Source organism: Stylophora pistillata, chromosome 4 (assembly GCF_964205215.1).
Source record: "Stylophora pistillata chromosome 4, jaStyPist1.2, whole genome shotgun sequence".
NCBI lineage: Eukaryota > Metazoa > Cnidaria > Anthozoa > Scleractinia > Pocilloporidae > Stylophora > Stylophora pistillata.
This window is the reverse complement of record NC_142522.1, coordinates 23,052,954-23,072,910: the sequence shown is the minus strand read 5'-3', so window position 1 is coordinate 23,072,910 and position 19,957 is coordinate 23,052,954. Positions and strand designations below refer to the sequence as shown.

At 36.9% G+C, this 19,957-nt stretch overlaps 1 protein-coding gene and 1 pseudogene across 5 annotated transcripts; one reads left to right on the top strand and one right to left on the bottom strand.

The window, feature by feature from the left end:
* The first annotated feature begins 737 nt into the window (after positions 1-737).
* On the top strand, positions 738-12,298 carry LOC111323684 (uncharacterized). 5 transcript variants are annotated; one of them, XM_088757117.1, is made up of 5 exons: positions 779-889; positions 7,930-8,002; positions 8,756-8,867; positions 10,852-11,112; positions 11,541-12,298. In XM_088757117.1, exons 2-5 carry the CDS (start codon positions 7,973-7,975, stop codon positions 12,149-12,151), a joined length of 1,014 nt encoding a protein of 337 aa, XP_088613243.1. In that variant the 5' UTR covers positions 779-889; positions 7,930-7,972; the 3' UTR covers positions 12,152-12,298. The 5 variants fall into 5 exon arrangements, with proteins under 5 accessions (XP_022782829.1, XP_088613243.1, XP_022782827.1 ...); XM_022927092.2 differs by lacking the exon at positions 779-889 and adding an exon at positions 7,036-7,175 and having other exon boundaries at positions 7,850-8,002; XM_022927093.2 differs by lacking the exon at positions 779-889 and adding an exon at positions 7,072-7,175.
* Positions 12,299-19,427: 7,129 nt separating this feature from the next.
* LOC148732908 (uncharacterized) overlaps positions 19,428-19,957 on the bottom strand; it is a 2,470-nt pseudogene continuing 1,940 nt past the window's right edge.

Sequence of the window (19,957 nt, the reverse complement as noted above, 5' to 3'; positions counted from 1 at the left end):
ACTAATCTGATGGTAACAGGTACCCGTTGATCTTAGAACCTGGTGACTGACCTTTTAAAAGTGTTCACACAAATTCATAGATATCCGTTTAGCTGACATGTTCAAGATTTCACGCACAATAGAAGTCTCCTCTATTGTCCTCTAAGGTGGTTTTAACTCGTGTTGGGATTTAGGTTTTACTCAGAGCAATCAATTCGAAACTGATTTGCGGTTTATCGTACTTTCTGAGAACGTTTTCGAAAGAAAAAGGGATTTTCTCTAATAGCAAAATAAGAGGAACGAAAGAGCGGGCATTTATCGCGCAAATCAGTGCACTTATGGGAAGAAACAATAGTACTCCAATCTAGATTTAAAATCTTTTTATATTCAATTCCTTTTCCTTGATACGTTCGTTTCTCAGAGTATACGTTGGTACCAATATCGAAAAGGATGAAAATCAAAGTAGCAAAAATATTTAGCTTCTGCCAATAGTTCAAAGGTTTATTGTTCTTTGCTTGAATAGAAATTAGAACAATAAACATCGATAATTTATGAAAATCCATTAAGATCCTTCAGAAAAATTAAATCGACGCAGTTGCTGCTAAATCAAAAATCTATGAAACTGCGAAATAGTATAACAATTCTCTTAGTCAATAAGCTGTTGCCAGAAAAATATATTCCTCATTTCCCTAATGCAAATAATTGATTTTGTAATGAGTTCGTCAAGCAGGTGGAATAATTTGATACAATTTTCACAAGCAATTTCTTGCATTAAGAATCTCTACATTGACCGATGGAATTATTGTCTGTCGCAAGCATATGCAATATTTTGACTTGAACTCTTGCTTCGAGCTACAGCACAACTGTTTGACTTTCCGTTACTGCTGTGTTCGCATCATATTTCCTCTAGGTAAGTAACCAAGGGGTGCATGACTCCGCCAATTACGAAATATTTACATTTATTTGAATTTTAAAGCAAAGTCGGATGGCTAACATTCGAAACGTCAGCTTTTAAACTATTTACATTGTTAACTCAGTTGATAAAACCCAAAATACCTTGTTATAATCCCCCATAGACACAGCACCACAGTTTCTTTAGAAACATTTCCCCTTTATTCCTCAGTTTTCATGTCACACTGATTACGGCGGTTACAAACCAGTAGTATGTGGTGGAACTTTTACATCTCTCGGCGAATTGGACATTTTCTCTTTTCACACCTGTACTAAAAACAAAGTGCAGAGAAAGAGTTCCCACGACATCAGTCAAACTACGATTTATATCAATTCAAGAAAAGACATTTGAAAACGAGGAAACTTTAATTGAATTGGTCATTCAAATACGTTCCACTATCAAATAGAGCCTATTTTGATAATGTGCAATAGTTGGGAAAATTTGGCTTCCTTATTTCCACTTTATGGTTGTGCTTATGCCAAAAGTTACACCAGACAGAATTGAGCGTGTTTGACCTTGAGAGGCCCCTGAAAGCACCATCATAAAAAACAGCCGCGAATCTCTTCCCAGGAAATGCAAATTGTCGAAAAGTTGCGAACAATATTACAACAAAATAATAAATCTAAACAGACATTTACGGTGACGATAGGAACAGATTGTGGGCTGCAAAAAAAGTGCGCCTCCTTTATCATAAAGAACTGATATGAAACTTAACTAAAAGAAAATCTGAATCAGTGCGGTGATGAGGAGGAAGAGTTATCTATGATTTGTTTAGCTTTTACCAAACTGGTGCCTAATTCCAAATAAATTGGATAATACCAGAATAAATTTTTTTCAATACGCAATACATCTCTAGTCTTTGATAGACTAGAACTATACACTATAGATTAGAGTTTACGATACTGGCAACTAATTCTAAATAAATTAAGAAAATGGATTTTTTCATACTAGAAACTAAATATTTAGGATAGAAATTTTTATTCGTTAAGATTTTTGCATTCAAATCGTTATCATCATTTTAACTCTTCCAATAGCAAACTTTCATGTGTTATTATTTTATGTTTATCTTTGGATTCATTTTTGTTCGTGATTAAATGAAAGGTTTGATAGCTTAAAACCTTGGTATTGAGGAGTACAACAGGTATTCGGTAGGTTTTCAGGGAAAACAGCTGTTTTCATATGAGAATTCTTTAAGCTTTTAATCTTCTTAAAATGATTGTAATTAAGTTGGCTTCTTGACTACCACACCGTGATGAATTCTCATTATTTTGTTTTAAGATTCGCAAGTTTCTTTCTCATGATACATGCAAAACTCTAATTCATGCCTTTGTTACTGCAAGGATCGACTATTGTAACTCATTGCTCTACGGTCAGCCTAAATGTATCTTGAAACGTTTGCAAAGTGTCCTAAATAGTGCTGCTAGGCTTATTAACCTTACCAGTAGATATGAACATATTACGCTGTTGCTTATTCGACTTCATTGGCTTCCTATTGAACAAAGGACAACTTTCAAAATTGCGGTGATCACATTTAAGGCACATGGTGCTGCACTTAGCTATATCACTGATCTCATTAAGCCTTGTACACCTTGCAGATTTATTAGATCCTCGAATCAATTTTTACTTTCTACACCTAAATTTAATCTTAAAACTTATGGTGGCCGGTCTTTCGCTATTGCCGCACCCTCCGTTTGTAATGCACTTCCATTCGAACTTAGATCTTGTAATTCCCTTTCTTCTTTTAAATCTAAGCTTTAGTCTTGGCTTTTTAAAGTTTGTTGTGATGTTTTTGTATAGAATGATTATGTTTTCTTATCGGATGATAATGTAATTTTGTAGTTGTAGTTTTATTTTGTGGGATATTTCTTATGTTATTTCTATCATGTAAAGCGCTTTTGGATCATTGGGAATTAGCGCTCTATAAATACTGTATATTATTATCAAACTACACTTCGTAGAGCACAAATAACGCCATAGACGAGTTCAAATATCACGAAGTATTCGTACTCTAGAGTACCGGTTAAACAGGTTTTCTCGCATCGCGCAAGCGAAGAATTGAATTGTAGTTAGGAAAAAAAAAATGGCGGACAATTTGAGTTATATTTCCGACGACGAAGAGTCAGAATGGCTGCCAAATATACATCCAAGTTTATTAGATGAATCGAACGAAGAAAAACAGCTAGACGACCTGGAAATTTCTTCATTTATTGAAGAAAATAGACACAGCAACACGACAACCCGCCAATTCCGTTCCGCCTCGCATACTTCAGTCAAGCACTCCCCGTAAATAAATATCCGCGAAACTCGCCCGCACTGAAATAACAGTTTGGCGTGTTGGATAATAAATAAGTTATTAGACGTTTTGTTGTGTAGTATCGCTGAGTATTTTTACTCGTTATTTGTATTTTGATTCGCCCTACGGGCTCGTCAAAATACAGCACAACTCGTAAAAATACTCAGCGATACTACACATCAAAATGTCTAATAAGATATATATCAATTATTATTATCGTATTTATGTTGCTCTTTGGTTCTCGATATCTTTCTTAGTCCGAAGGAAAGTTAATTGTTTATCATGGCAAATAAATGTTATAGAGGAAAGAAAGAACGAAGACGAAGCGAACCGGGAATTGGTAAAATGGCCGTAGTAGTAAAAATGAGCGAATGATAATTTTCCTTTCAGAAACTCATATTCAGACAAGTAATTTTCATCTGTCTTGTTCAGTTATAGTGGATACAGTATTTTGGGTTGTTTCCACATTTTACAAATGTGGAAACAACACACGTTTTGGATGGGGAGCCAAATTATATGCAGAAAAATAAAAAAAAAAATTTTTAAAACTCAATTGAGACTTCAGGAGGACAATTCAATTTCGTTACCTTTCTTCGTTCTGTAACCGAGCACTCACATCTTCATGCTAGAGCTAGAAAAAGCGCATTACTTGAAGAGCTGTTTTACTGACTTATTCGTACTGCCCAGGAAAAGGGCTATCACCCGAACTCTTTGGTCTTCATGTTACATTGACCAGTATTTTCAAGAGCCTGCGAAATTCCATTGTATTGAAAACAACAAAGTAAATTTTGCAAACAGTAATTAAATGCCAAAGGCTAGAGGATAAGAGTTGTATTCAAAACGTAAAACCAGAAATTTACAGGATGTTGAGTTTTTATCTGAAGGTGTACTGTCTATTGAAAACAAATATATTATCTTATTATCCAATTTATTTGGAATTAGGCACCAGTTTGGTAAAAGCTAAACAAATTAGAGATAACTCTTCTTCCTCCTCCTCATCACCACACTGTAAAATCACAATTTCTCTGAAACTAAATCTGTGAAACTGTTAAATGGGATTTGTTTACTTTTTTTAAATCATGAGTTGAAAAACATTGCCAAATTTTCTCAGTTTAAAGTTAAAAGTTAATGGGATAACTTAATACTACTTTTAACTGAAAATAAAGGTTATTTTGTAGGGATAAAATAAGAGATCGATATTGGATTATGACCTTAAAATTTGTTTCACAAGCAACATTTTCCACATTTTGAATTATCATTAGAGGCTAGCGAGGTTTAGATTCTTACCGTTGTTGATCCTTGTTTTCTCTATACTTGGTGAGTCAATATCGAATATGAATTTCATGGAAGTTTTAGGCTGGATAATTTTTCCACTACCAGTTTTCATGTCCTTTCATGGAAAAACGGCTCTCGATAAAGTTCAGTGGGCTTTATACTGCTTAGAATACATTATGTCAGCACAAATATCTCTGCTTTACTCTATGTGAGACTTCACATGGAATTTATTTGGAAAGGAAAAGCTCAGCTTAGAATTAATGTAATTACTCAGTCAACAAAGAATACTGAAATAAGTACACTTCATAATTATTGTGTCAGGGAAATAACCCAGTTCCCACAATCTTTGTCGTAAGAGAGTGCAATACAGTTTCTTACAGATGTACAGGCATAAAAGGTTAAATAAGTTATGCTCGTCTTGCAGCGTTCTTTGATACGCCCATTACGCGAAAAATGGTAAAAAGCCATGGTATAAAAGCTAGGTTGTCAATCAGCTCGTGACAAGACGAAAAACATATTTCTCTACCATATTGTTTAGTTTGTAACTTTTGGTCACTTCTTCAGGAGTTTACTTTGATTGGAAAAAATAAGTAACATGAGCTATTCTCTTTAAGAGGAAACACGATTTTGTTTTCAAGGATATTTTTTTACCAAAAATCAAGTTATGAACCATAAATTAAACCAATGTAGATGGATATTTATTCAAATGTACAGAGACAAATGGATAACTAAAGTTAACGACATAATTTCCAAATTTAGAGAGGTTTTGGTTTATAAGTAAAAAAGCATGGAAACGACTAGATCAAAAAGAAATACCTTATCACCCTGGGTTTGACCTCATTTTTCCAGTCATCAACAATAAGCTAACTGGAACTCAGTTAACTCTACCCCTCTATAAACTCAACATAATACGATATCCCCCTGGGTTTGATCAAGTAACATGAGTTTGAACAAGTAACATGAGCTATTATCTTTAAGAGGAAGCATTATTTTGTTTTGAAAGTTATTTTTTATCAAAAATTAAGTTATAAACCGTAAATCAGCTAGCTTGAACTCAATTGACTCTACCCCCTATGAACTCGACGAAATACCGTATCACCCTGGGTTTGACCTCATTTTTCCAGCTCAGTTAACTCGACCCCTTATAAACTCAACATAATACGATATCCCCTTGGGTTTGACCCCATTTTCCCAGTAATCTACCGTCAGCTAACTCGAACTCGGTTAACTCGACCCCCTGTGAAATCAAACTATTGTTACTTTCCATAGGCTAAAATTGTCAAAATAACTCGCCTTTTAAGGAAAATCGTCGATCGATCAACTTCAAGGTTTCAGGATATAGCTGATGTACTTGTTCTAAACTTTAACTGCGTTCGATACGAACGTGATAACATTCATGAAAACGTAATACATTTAGCCAAATTTCTCAAACAAAACGTTTCATAAAAAAGCTACTATGAAAAGCAATTACCCGATGAACGAAAATGACTGTCACGGTTTATTGTGCAAGAATGGTAAAAACGTGACTCGTTGTTGATTCTTGACAAGATAAAAGAAATTCAACACGAATCCCGTAACTCCGACTAGCCCCAAAATTTTCCAATTCTCGAAAATTTCAGAAACTATGTAAGATCATCGCCTTTCATCAGATTCAGCTATCGTTGCTTGCTTTGATGACTGAATTATAAAAAAAACGCTTTTGGCGCTTAAAAACATATTTAAGAATATTTACGGCCCATTTGGAATCTCCTTCAGAGCCTTACACAAGCTCCGCCCTCATTTCCTGACTAATCTGGTAGTAAACAGGTACCGGTTGATCTTAGAACCTGGTGACTGACCTTTTAAAAGTGTTCACGCAAATTCATAGATAACCGTTTAGCTCAGATGTTCAAGATTTCACGCACAATAGAAGTCTCCAACATTGTCCTCTAAGGTGGTTTTAACTCTAGTGTTTGAATTTAGTTTTTACTCGGAGCAATCAATTCGAAACTGATTTGCGGTTTATCGTATTTTTGGAGAACCTTTTCGAAAGAAAAAGGGATTTTCTCTGATAGCAAAATAAGAGGAATGAAAAATCGTGCATTTATCGCGAAAATCGGTGCACTTATAAGGAGAAACAATGGTACACCTGTCTAGATATATAACTTTTTATATTCCTTTTCCTTGATACGACGTTTTCTAGTATACGTTGGTACTGATATTGAAAAGGATGACTATCAAAGTAACAAAAAGATTTAGCTTCTGCCAATAGTTCAAAGGTTTATTGTTCTTCGTTTGAATAGAAATTAGAACAATGAACATCAATAATTTATGAAAATCTATTAAAATGCTTCAGAAAAATTAAATAAACGCAATTGCTGCTGATTCAACAATCTTTGAAACTGCGAAATAGTATAACAATTCTTTTCGTCAATAGGCTGTTGCCAGAATAATACATTCCTCATTTCTTTAATTCAAATAAATGACCTTCTAATGAGTTCCTAAAGCAGGTGGAATAATTTGATGCAATTTTCATAATCAAATTTCAGAGTCATGCATTAAGAATCACTATATTGACCAATGGAATTATTGTCTGTCGCAAGCATTTACAATATTTTGACTTGAACTCACGCTTCGAGCTACAGCACGGCTGTTTGACTTTCTGTTACTACTGTGTTCACATCATATTCCTTCTAGGTAAGTAAATAAGGGTTGCATGACTTCGCAAATTACGAAATATTTATATTTATTTGAATTTTAAAGCAAAATCGGTTGGCTTGTTTTGTACTACTACCTCACTTCCCCTACCACATTTCAGATAAGTTGCATTACGAAGAAAGTCTGCTTTTGAAATTGTATTTTGCTAACTTTTCTTCGCGTACTATATTTTAAGGAATACCACCTCTACCCTCAGCTTTCGCTCTGACGAACGGCTAACATTTGAAACGTCAGCTTTTAAACTATTTAATGTGGCCAATCTACATTATTAACTCAGTTGATAAAACCCAAATTACCTTGTTGCACTCCCCCATCGACGTAGCACCACAGTTTCTTCAGAAACTTTTCCCCTTTATTCCTCAGTTTTTATGTCAAACTAATTGCGGCTGTTGCAAATGAGTACTATATGGTGGAACTTTCACATCTCCCGGCGAATTGGACAATTTCTCTTTTCAAACCTGCACTAAATGAAAATAAAGTGCAGAGAAAGAGCTCCAACGATATCAGTGAAACTACGACTTATATTAATTTACGAAAGACATTTCAAAACGATCGAGGAGACTTTTTTTAATTGCTCGTTCATATATCAAATAGAGCCTATTTCGATGATGTGCAATTGTTGTGAAAATCTGGCTTCCTTATTTCCACTCCAGGGTTGTGCTTATGCTGATGTTGTTTAATAAGTTCATACGTTTCCATTCATTGACAAATTCATCAATAAAACTTCTCACAGACGTCCTCGTCATTCACGTTAGAAGATATCAATAAAACAATCGATGGGAAAACAAGCTTTGATTTCAACTCAGGTAATTTACCACAAGTTTACTCAGAAATAAAAATAATTCATAGTCACATTTTTCCTAACCAAACTGACTGGACAGGTATGTTGGCAAATGAGCGCCATAGCGAGATCAAAAACTCCATTGGAAGGTCTCTACCATCAAAAACACGAAAGAACGGCTCTGCTTCTGTGCAGTTCCATGTGTTACTTTAAATCATTTCAAATATTTAATATTCAGTTCTTTCTCTTAATGCTATATGCCCAAGCAATTAAAACCTTCGTTTAAAATGGTTGAAAAGGGAAAAAATATATGAAAATTAACGTTCATTTTGCAAAAAACCTATCATTTCCTTGTAGAAGGTTAAAATTTTCATAAGAGTATACACTTGCAACAGACTTTATTGGAATCCTGACTTAATTTCGCGAGAATTTCACGAGTGAAAGACATCATACTTGACGTTTCAGATCTAACAGCCAATATTTGACTGCGAAAGCCAGAAAAAGAACTTGAGTGTGGATCTAAGGCAGGAACAGCATACGAACTAAGCACGAATGAAAGACAGCTGAGTCAGTCAACATCAGGGATCAAATCGTAATAGCTAAAACCCAAATAACTTCAGACTTCCAGTTCAAAGCATAACTACCCAGATACAAATGAATCGTTGAATCATACTGCTGTATGATTTACCAACTAAATACTCCACTACAGTATTGAAGAAAAAGACCGTTTAGACAGTTAATATTCATGATATTTTTTCACTCATGTCATTTCATTTAGATCCTACATTCGACAACTGAACCCTGCAAGATGAAGACCACAACCGTTTGGTATTTCGCCATTGCTATCTTAGTCTTACCTGTTACCGCATTCCCGAAAAGTAACTCCACTGGTAAATACACTCAATTTATACACACAATAAAATTGGCTTCACTCTCAAATTCTCATCTTCAGTCTTGATCTTGGACGTTGAGACTTGGTCCACCAAAAAACAAAGAGAATAGTGTGTACTGAATGGATCCTTGTACAACAGATAGGTGACTTATAGTTTACCTGTAATTGAGTTGGCTTCACCCATAATAATCTCTCTCTCAGTCTTGATCTGGGATGCTAAGACTAGGTCCAACAGAAAACAAAAGAGAAGAGTGTGAAAACTGTTTCGGAAACTGGACTGTCTTGCTGCGCTGTTCAGATCTTGAACTTTGGTCAAGAGATAGGTGACTAATAGCTGAACCGTAATGGCATCGGCTTCACCCATTAGTCTCTTCCTTAGTCTGGAAATTGATCGCTAAGACCTGATCTCCCAAAAAACAAACAGAAGAGTGTCTCAGAAGGTGGACTGTCTGTCTGCACTGAATGGATCTTGAACTTTGTAGAGGATGTGTGTGAATTTATGATATCTGATAGTTGTGCCATGTCTGTCGTAAGAGTTGAGTTAGCATTCGTTTCCCGCGTCTATCACTTAATTTAGACGTTCATGAAGTTGTTTCTGCGAAGGAAAAGGTACTTCTACATTCTTCTTTTCGTCGATTATATTCAGTTATGTGGCCTGTTTGTTGAGTTCGTCTTTACAGAGTGCTCTGGTCGAAGCTACGCACTTCCCTTTCATGTGCATCACGGTCGTGGGAGTCGATTTTGCGTAGCGTTTTAAAACGGCAAAAAAAAAAAGGAACCAGGAACTCGTTGCCGTTAATATACTATAAGCGGTATGTCTGGTCGTGGCAAAATTCGTCTTGTAATGTCTTGCTATGAGTCAGCTTTGAGTGGACTGTATGTTCTGGGCACGACACCACGTGGTCTAGAAAAGAAAGTTTTCAATCTTTTTTTTGCTTCTATCAGTTCACCAAGGTGATTAAACCCACACCAATTGGCTTAAAACATGCTTCCCTAAGCAGAAGTAAACAACTACCAGCACTTTGAGAAGATTTTATCATAGCAATGCCAGAACAGGCCGCAGAGAAGGAACTACCCAGTGGTTAGAAACCAATACATTGCAACTAACAAAAGCTAGAATAAAAATCCACGTATAAGAACCTAGTTTGTTTCAAGCTAGCCTCCGTAGTTTCTTATAAATGGTGTTTACTGTGAAATTAGACTACCTCGGTTCTAAGTCAGGTTCTTATTTTTTTGCGAAGAATAAAGAAACTTCTATTTGTGGCTGTGAGAGTGGTACCGCGCCGTATACCAGCCTGATTATGCCCTGCTTTACATGGATAACTTCTGCACACATTTGGATATGTTGTACAACTATAGATGTATTGAAAGTACAGTATTGTGATCTTATGGCACTGCCACTATCCTGGCTAGTTTTTCTGGCCCTTCTTGTATCTCACGTGATATACTGTAATATATTTTTGGAAAAGAACTTTACATTCTAAAAATAAATGACTAGTACTGAAATATGAGCTTAGAATGGTTCTTATGTGGAAGGTTCTAAACTGGTAAATTTTGGCCTTACAGATTCTTAAATTTTAGCTTCTTATCCGCGGATTTTTGCTGTTGATGAGTCTTCCAACAAAAGGCATTAGAAGAAAATTAACCAATTAGCTTCAAAAATACGTATGATGCACGATCCTCGCAGTAGAGAGCGCTATTTATGCAATAGCGAAAATCAGACCTGAAAAAAATCAGGCCTGTACGGGATTCGAACCACTGACCTCTGCGATACTAGTGCAGCGCTCTACCAATTGAGCTAACAAGCCAACTGGGAGCAGGCCGTTAAGTTGATTCGTAATAAATCCGTGATGATAAATCAGATACAATGAATATATGAAGCTTCAAAAAACAAAAATCAGTTTAAGACCCGATTGACACACAAGGAATCATCAATCCTTGCTTTGCAATTTTGTAACCGATTATGTATGCTTACCCTTTAGAGGAAACACCAAATGAAGGGAAAAGATTTCTCTGGGGTGGACCTGCCGCTCTTTTTTTTTTCGTTGGAGAGAAACGCCCAGTTGGCCTTCCTGACGTTGGTCGAGGGACAGAAATACAGCAAGGAACGGAACCTTATTTTGTTTCTCTCTTTGATCCATGCACAAACACTGCTTTCTATTCAGCCTACAAAGTTAAACCCACGCAGGCAAAGAACCTTGGCAAGCATTCGAGACCCGGTAAAGGTTGGAATAATCCTCCAGGTATGTAAATGGCTATTCAACAATTATTTTTAGACCGATAACAAATAGAGAGGCTTGGAGTATGCCCTGCGTTATTACAAAACACGCAAGGTCACTAAGGAAGTGGGGAAAGCCATTAGAATACTCTTCTTACATATGCATATTTCCCGCAGTTTTTACAGTAGAGGGACTGGCCTCTCTGAGGCTTTTTTGTTCCTAACGACGCCTTTTCTGCAAAGAATCTCTATGTTTTCAAGAGAAATGAAATGTGGACAGAGGGTTTCATGCTTTCGTAACTTCAGAAAACGAAAGAAAAAAATACCCAAACAGTTCATTTGGTTCGGAGAGTGGTGACAAAATATCACCACCATCGTCATCGTATTCATCAGAATATGATTTAATATTTTAAAGGTGAAAATTTATCCGTAGAATGTAACCTATGATTATAGGTGTTCCTGGCGTTGACGATGCCTATAAAATAGCCAACGCGGAGACTCAACGCAAGTTCAATGCAGAACTTACCAGAGGCCATATGAATCCTTCGGGAATCAACTCATTTGACCCAGATTTCATGAGGGCTACTTTCACTCTTACCAATGCTGTACCACAGTTCGCAGCATCAAACGGCAGAGATTGGCAGGTTTTTGAGAAAAAGATAAAAGATTACGCTAAAAATACCTGTGGGAGCCCAACCCGCCAGGGAACCCTTTACCTACTGACAGGCAGATCAGAAAACGGCCTCAATGCCGTACCCAAGCCGCCCCTTACGGACAAATTTACAGTGAGACTAAAAAATATACCACTTGCAACTCCTCGAGCTATTTGGACGGCGGGCTGCTGCGTGTGGAAGGAACCTGGAAAGCGGCTGGGAAGTTTATGGAAAACTGAACGGGCCGAGTCCTTTGCAGTGATGAGCAACAATCATTATGATCAAAGCCAGCTGCACCAGACGCAAATGAGCATAATTAACCTACAGAAACACTTGTCATCGGGGACGAAAGTGGATCTGTTTCCAGGAAATAAAAATTGTGCCGCGGCTATAAATAACATAACACTATAATGATAAAACGTCGAGAATTATATACTTATAATATAAAACGTCAACAATTATATACTTATATACACACACCATTACTTTAAAACTTGGATTATTCACAAGAAAATGTAAACCTTAATGTCGTCAAAATAAAACTTTCAGATAACAGTGCTTGAAAACTGATGGTAGATCATTCACGTAAATATCGAATAAGAGAAGCCCTTGGGACGTCACTTTCCGTAGACAGGGACAACTCCTTATTTATACTAAGGACTTAGTGTTTTGTGAGAGAATACTGACTACCTATCAAACCTTTTTTCACAAGATTAAATAAAAACTTTCATGTGAATTTGGCTTACGACGGTTTCGCTACATGCCGAGTTCGCTGCGTTCAAGTTCGCTGTATACATGTCGAGTTTGCTACATCAGCAAATCAAGTTCGCCATCTCAAAGAAAACAACCAATTAAAACGAAAACTATTTCAGGACATTAATTACCGATGAAGGTTAAAAAGTCTAGGTATTAAAGTATAAACTTGCATCCATGCTGTTCCCGGACGGATCGCGGCATGTGTGTTATGCGAGATGCACGAGTGTATAACTCGAAACTCATGTTGCAAGTATATATAGGAATCGACTATGTCGCTGTATCGTACATTTCAGTGACGGAAGCTTCGAGTAGAAGGTATTATGGGATTGCAATTACCATCATTATTTTACCTTAAACAGGTATTCAGTGACGTTAAACGTTAGTAGCGGAATGACGTTCCTGCTCAGTGTAGTTGAAAGTAGAAAACAGGTAACGAATTCGAACAAAGCAAATTCGAAATGTGACTTTTACTTCAATTTCCTCACCCACGAAAGTTTTTGTAACGAAGGATGTGTTTTTTAATCAAAGTTTCTGACGTTTTACAACATATTGAACAGTATTTCTGCAAAGTCCCCGATTTAAAAAAAACAAGGAAAGGATTGTGCCAGAGTTAATAGAGGGGGGAGGAATGAGCCGAGTGGCATATTATCCATCTACTTTAAAGAGTTGTTTTTATTTACCAAACAAGAAAATTAGCCAAGAAATGAATAAAGGCTGATAGTTTCGAAAGAAACTGTTTGGAGCTGCGTCGGTGGGGGTAACGAAGTAATTTGGATATATCAACAAAGTTGAAATGGTAAATTGGCCACCGTAACGATTACAAAAGCTGACGTTTTGAGCGTTAGCCCTTCGTCGGAGCGAATAGAGGAATTGTGGGTTGTGTGTGCTTTTAAAGGCAGAAAATGGAGCTACGTTCTTGATGGGAACATGGCAACGAGAAAAATAAGAATAAATTAGTGGAATGAAAAGCGTTCGTTGATCCCTGTGGGATTTAGACTGCCGGTTTGAAAGATGAGCTTTTGTTCAAGATTTTTACGGCTTTCCGTGCTACCTAAGTGTAAGGAAAGACCGTAAATTGCCATATGTTGCTTAGAATGATTAGGTAAATTAAAATGCCTAGCGACTGGTTTCGATGTGTCCTTGTCATTCCTTTCCACGTCTCGAAGGTGTTCTCGGAATCGGTCACCTAGTCTTCTGCCTGTTTCGCCGATGTATATCTTTTTGCAATAAGTGCAAGTTATGCAATAGATTACATTGGCGGAGGTGCACGTGAAGTGATCGGGGATCTTAATGGATCGTTTAGGTCCCGATATTTTATCAGTGTTGTCAATGAAAGGACACGTTTTGCATCGTGCACGAGCGCATGTAAAAGTGCCTGGTTGGTCATTAGTCTGAAAAGAACTTCTGACCAAAAAATTGCCTAGGTTTTTGTCGCGTTTGAATGAAAAATGCGGAGGCTGCGAAAAGATAGTGCTTGTCTCTGGATCGTTTTGAAGTAATTTAAAGTTTTTAAGAATGATGGATTTAACTGAGTGGTTGTGAGGGTGAAACGTGAGAGTGAATGGAATGCGGTCGGAATCTTCCTTATGTGACGTTTGTAGTGCTGAATGTCGGTCATTAAGTTGGGCGCGGTGGTAACCCGCTTAAACGACAGAAACAGGGTAACCACGTTTATCGAAAAACTGGCACATTGACTCTGATTTGTGGTGGAAATCAGAGTCATCACTACATAAACGACGAAGTCTTAGAAACTGAGAAAAAGGAATGGAATTCTTAACGAGAGATGGATGCAAAGACGAATATAACAAGTAATTATGCGAGTGTGTAGGTTTGTAATACACACTAGTGCATAAACCGTTACCTTCAATTGAAACTTTGATGTCTAAAAAGGATAAATAATTGTCAGAAATTTACCAGGTATATTTCAGAGCCGGGTGAAAAGAATTGACTGCGGTTATGAAATGAGCAGGGGAGTCAAGTTAACTTGAACTCAGTTAACTTGACTCCCCTGTGAACTACTTTCCTTAGGCTAACATTGACCTTAATAACTCTCACTTTATGGAAAATAGTCGATAGATCAACTTCAAGGTATCAGAACATAGCTGATCTACATCTTCTAATCTTTAATCGCGTTGGATACGAACGTGATAACATTCATGAAAACCTAATACATTTGGCCAAATTTCCTAAACTAAGCATTCTTATCAAAAATAATTTGGATATATCAACAAAGTTGAAATGGTAAATTGGCCACCGTAACGATTACAAAAGCTGACGTTTCGAGCGTTAGCCCTTCGTCGGAGCGAATAGAGGAATGTTAGGTTGTGTGTGCTTTTAAAGGCAGAAAATGGAGCTACGTTCTTGATGGGAACATGGCAACGAGAAAAATAAGAATAAATTAGTGGAATGAAAAGCGTTCGTTGATCCCTGTGAGATTTAGACTGCCGGTTTGAAAGATGAGCTATTGTTCAAGATTTTTACGGCTTTCCGTGCTACCTAAGTGTAAGGAAAGACCGCAGATTGCCATATGTTGCTTAGAATGATTAGGTAAATTAAAATGCCTAGCGACTGGTTTCGATGTGTCCTTGTCATTCCTTTCCACGTCTCGAAGGTGTTCTCGGAATCGGTCACCTAGTCTTCTGCCTGTTTCGCCGATGTACATCTTTTTGCAATAAGTGCAAGTTATGCAAAAAGATATACTATATACAAGTTATATATGCTATATAATATATAATATATAATATATACTATATACTATATAGGTTATATATACTATATACAAGTTATATCTAAAAGCTACTATAAAGAGAATTACTACATAAACGAAAATTAATGTTGATTGTGCAAAATTGGTAAAAGCGTGATTCCCATGATTCTTAACAGGATAATGGAAACTCAATACCAGTCCCGATAACTCGAACCTCCGCTAACTCGAACCATTTTTCGGTTCCTTCATTAGGAGTTCGAATTGTTAACAATCACAGTATTGTGCTAAAAAGAAGTGGATTGAAGATGGAAACGAGAAGAATGACGTTCATCTCCTCATTTTACTTCTGCTGATGACTGGACTCTCCAATTGGAAAAATCATCGGGCTCGAGTCATTGAACTAATTTTTCTTATTGTTTAATACAATGGAAAGCCAGAGGGATACCCGTCAAATTTTCCTTTGTTCTGAACTCTTTACCGTCCGGCAAAAAACCTTATAATTTGGCCATACAAAACTTAAGCTCACTTTGTTTGTCTTTATATGAAGTATCCCTTACAATATTTGCAGTTTTGAGACACCGTGGGCTCAGAATTTGGGGTCACGTGACCTAGATGCCCCGCTCGTGTTTGGATGCGTTCAAATCATAGTTAGTAGAGGATATGGTTCAACTCGATTCGTTTTCTCGCGTTTATAAGTGTTTTTCGAGCCATTTTCCCTCTACACAAAAAAAATGAGAAGCCCTCAGGACAGCATTATTAAGCTGGAGTGTGGGTAGAGGCAAGCCTCTGAAAGAAAACAGAGGTGAGAGGTGGTTTCATGTAGACCGCCAAAATGCTTTCATGCAAGCTTGGCGAGTTCACAAGTGAAGTCGTGTCTCTGGCCCGTCTGTGGATGGCTACCAGGACCTACCAAGGCTTTTTGGGCCAGTTTTGAGTGGCAAAAGTCTCGATCGATGTGATATTTTGCTGGTAGGACTGGGTGGCCCGACTCGATTCTAATTACTTGCTAAAATGGAAATGTGAGGTGTTGCCTTCTCGGGTTGTGGTGGAATTTTCCAGAATTCTTTTCGGTCATAAACGAGGCAAAGGTTGTGTTTGCGACACTAGCTTTCGTCGAAAGGAGGAACAAAGGCAAGCGGATAAAGTGAGAAGGCATCTTCCAGCCAAACAGCAAGATCTGCCCCTGAGGTGTGTTTTGAATGCAAAATTTTGATTTCTTGAGCAAGTTTTGATCTTGAAAGATAGACACTTTTCCAGTGTTGCTCTTGGAGCAGAATGCTGGATTTTTGGGATTTGTTGTTATATGAACGGTTCACTGCAATGGAAATCGGGAATCATTGTGGGTGTTTTAGGCTGCAATAAGTGTCACATCAAACAGCCTTGCAATGTACACACTTACATAATGTCTCTTAATTTCAGCAAGAAACAAATAACAACAGTTATGGGTCTTATTTGACCCCATGTATGCTTAGATTGATAGGAAAGGGTTAAGCAAACTCGGTTGGTTCCTGAATGCTTTTTTCTTATGATTCAGCTGAATGAAGAAAAATCCTAGCTGATTCAGTCGTTCCTGCAGTGATTTTCTTAGTTTGAAGCTTTTAAGGAGGTGGATTAACTTGGTATTCTTTACAAATAAGATAAGACAAGAGTTCCTCAAGAATACCCTTAACTTACAACAATAACGTTATCAACTTTTGAATCATAGTTAGCTACAATGTTTGGCACGTCATTATTTCTGAATCCTTGATCTATCCATATTTGGTAAGAGAGTGTAGAAGCAAAAAATAATCGGAGCAATAATCACGAAATCGTGAGACAACCGAGCTTCACGCTAAATAAATCGTTCCTCATTCTTCTAGCTGTAGAACTAGCAACAGTCTCTCATTTTTTTCAAAGAAAATATCTTGACTAATGAGTTCCCACAGATGATGACAGTAGAAAATTGTTGAGCTCATCTCTTTTCAATCCGAACAAGACTGAATTTAGCAATGTAATATACTGCCAGAAATCACAATTCACACTAATGAGTAAGAAGACGCTCAAACTTAAAATTTGTTGAAATTTTTAGGTGGCAACTCCTGGAGAACTTCATTTACATAACCATAGTAATTCTCAATTTCGAATGAAGGTGACTTGCAAGTTTAACTAATTCTACTTCATTCTTAGGCAGGTAAATGGTAAAACCTTACTTACCAAAATTGTTTCATGTCCCAGAGAGTCGAGTAAGCTCTTGTACTGAGTAGAATCTCGCAAAAGGGGAACTCAAAAAATTAATTTACATAAACTTTCCACTACGACATAAGTTTGAAAAGTTTGAAAAAAAGTAGTTATAGTCTGAATCTCCACTAATTATGGTAACAGGTGTTTTCGCAACTCGTTGAATTATTTGAAACTTTGTCATGAAATAACTTTCAATTAGGCTATGAGTTGTAATATTAGCTGATTCTTTCAAATGATGCTAATTTCAAGGGTATGAAATAAGACGCCCATTAGTAATCATGGACTAAAAACTATTACGTTATCAGTCCATGTAGCGATCTCACCTTCCCACCCATCCCACCCCGGGGAGGACATCCACTACACAGTAATCTCGTGCATGGGAAATTTATATCTCCTACCCCTAACCCTGCAGGAGACGGGATCTACGGCTTTACGTCTTATCCGAGAAGACAAAGCAATGTGAGTGAAGCGTCTTGCTTAAGGACACAACGTCATGCCCCAGCCAGGACTTGAACCCGGGCCAACCGACCCAGAGTCCAGCGCACTGACCACTAGACTACTCACGCCTCACAGCGGCTGCTAGAGGCGCCTGATAAAAATACTGACGTCCGATCTCAACCTTACCTGTTAAGCGCGACTGAATATATCCACATAGAAGTCTGCGCTAAATAAATGTGAAAATGTAAAATGTAAAATATTATCAGCTTTTGAACCATAGTCAGGAGCTATCAAGTTAAGCTCATTATTTTTGCTGTTACCTTCACACATCTGCACTTGGTAAGTAACTGTTAGATGTAAGGATTTAATCATTAAGTCATGATCGCGAAAATATCGATGAACTGAACTTGTGGCCTTATAACTCCTTCTTAATTTTTCAGGCCGCAGTTTACTATTTTTCTGCTATTCTCAAGGAAATTCTCTCGATAAAATTCAACCTCTTTTTCAATAGTTCTTATTGATGTCATTTAAAATCTTCAAGTTGATCTCTGATCAACTCTAACTAAATGAAACATTAAAACGGTGCTGCCAAAAATTGTAATAGCTGTGACTATTCGGTTGAGCTGATAGTTATGATTAAAAACTGAAGATTATCTTATTATTTGCAATTTTTGTAGAAATTCTCCAAAATTTTATGCGTAATGACAGAACAAATCCAAATTTCTATTACTGTTGATTTCCGAGTAATTTCGATTCATTCTACTTAACTTAAATGTTAAGTAACTGCAAGAAACGATAGAACAGTAAATGGTTAAAAATGTAGTTACGAAATATGTTTAATATCACGGAAATTCTAAGAATCCCCGGTTTTTGGGAAAGAGCGGAAACGTTCTACCTACCCCGAGGGGAAAATGTTAAAACTTCGTCTTAAATAACACGATTACAGCTAAGTAGCGTGGATCTTCCAAGTTTATTTTAAGCGAGTAAAATACTTTCGCGAAAGAAATTGTGTACATTTTAAAGTACCAATAAGGGACGGTTGTCTTTTCTGCCTGTTCAATAAAGTAAAGGGGTGTAGTAAAAGTAATTTTGCTGAAACTGCATTCTTACTCAAATTCCCATCAATTTTTACAGCTTAAGAAACCTGCCTAACTTCTAGTCTGGCAAAATCAAATATTTTTTAACCAGCTGGATTTGATCAGTTAGCAACCGTCACTTTGCCTCTGCGTTTTAAAGCTATGCGCTTTTTCTACTAAAAAATTACTTCATGCCTTGAAGAAGCAGCTTCCAATTTTTTAGCTGAAGTTGACTGACGCTGAATTATTTACTATCTCCTTTAGATATAAAAAAAAGACGAGGGGCAAACAAGAACCACGTTTTAGAAGCACTGAAATTTGGAAAAAAAGAAACACACCAAATAAAGCTATCCACTCCAGTCGTACAACTAATAAGTTTACTAGGATAAGCGTCTTTCTAATTAGGTCAAATTTTCTTTTACTCAGTAAAAAAAAACATTGCATAAAAGTAAGATGGTACATAGTTCACGCGAGTTGGAATTAGCCGGGTTCTACTGCAATGACAAAAAGTAGGGAAAGTTTAGTATGAAGAATATGAATAAATCCAAAAACCATCTTTATCTTTGATTCAACTAGACTGTAGCATGAAGTTACTCTGAAAAGTTACTCTAAATCGAAACTGGATTTTTCTTATTGATTATCTGACCTTGTTGCTCTAACAATTTCTAATTCTCGACTTAAAAGAAAATTTCAGGAAGTAAAATCATCGCCTCTTTTCAAATTCAACTATCGTTGTTTGCTTTGCTGACTGAAAATTTAAAAAAAAAACGCTTTTGGCGCTTAAGACGAGACCAGCAAGCATTTTACTCCTTCATCAGCGTTTTCTTTTCGTCAAGAGACTTCGACGAGTAGACTTTACATTACTTAGTGGAATGTTTACCACGCTTATGGATTAAGCATTTACTTTGCGTCACTCTTTGGCCTTTCATATCGATTTCCTCCTTAGCAGTTGTGTGGTGGATGACGGCTTTCAATGGACCGGCTGGTACTCTTAGTGAGGCCGTGTCATACTCTATGGCT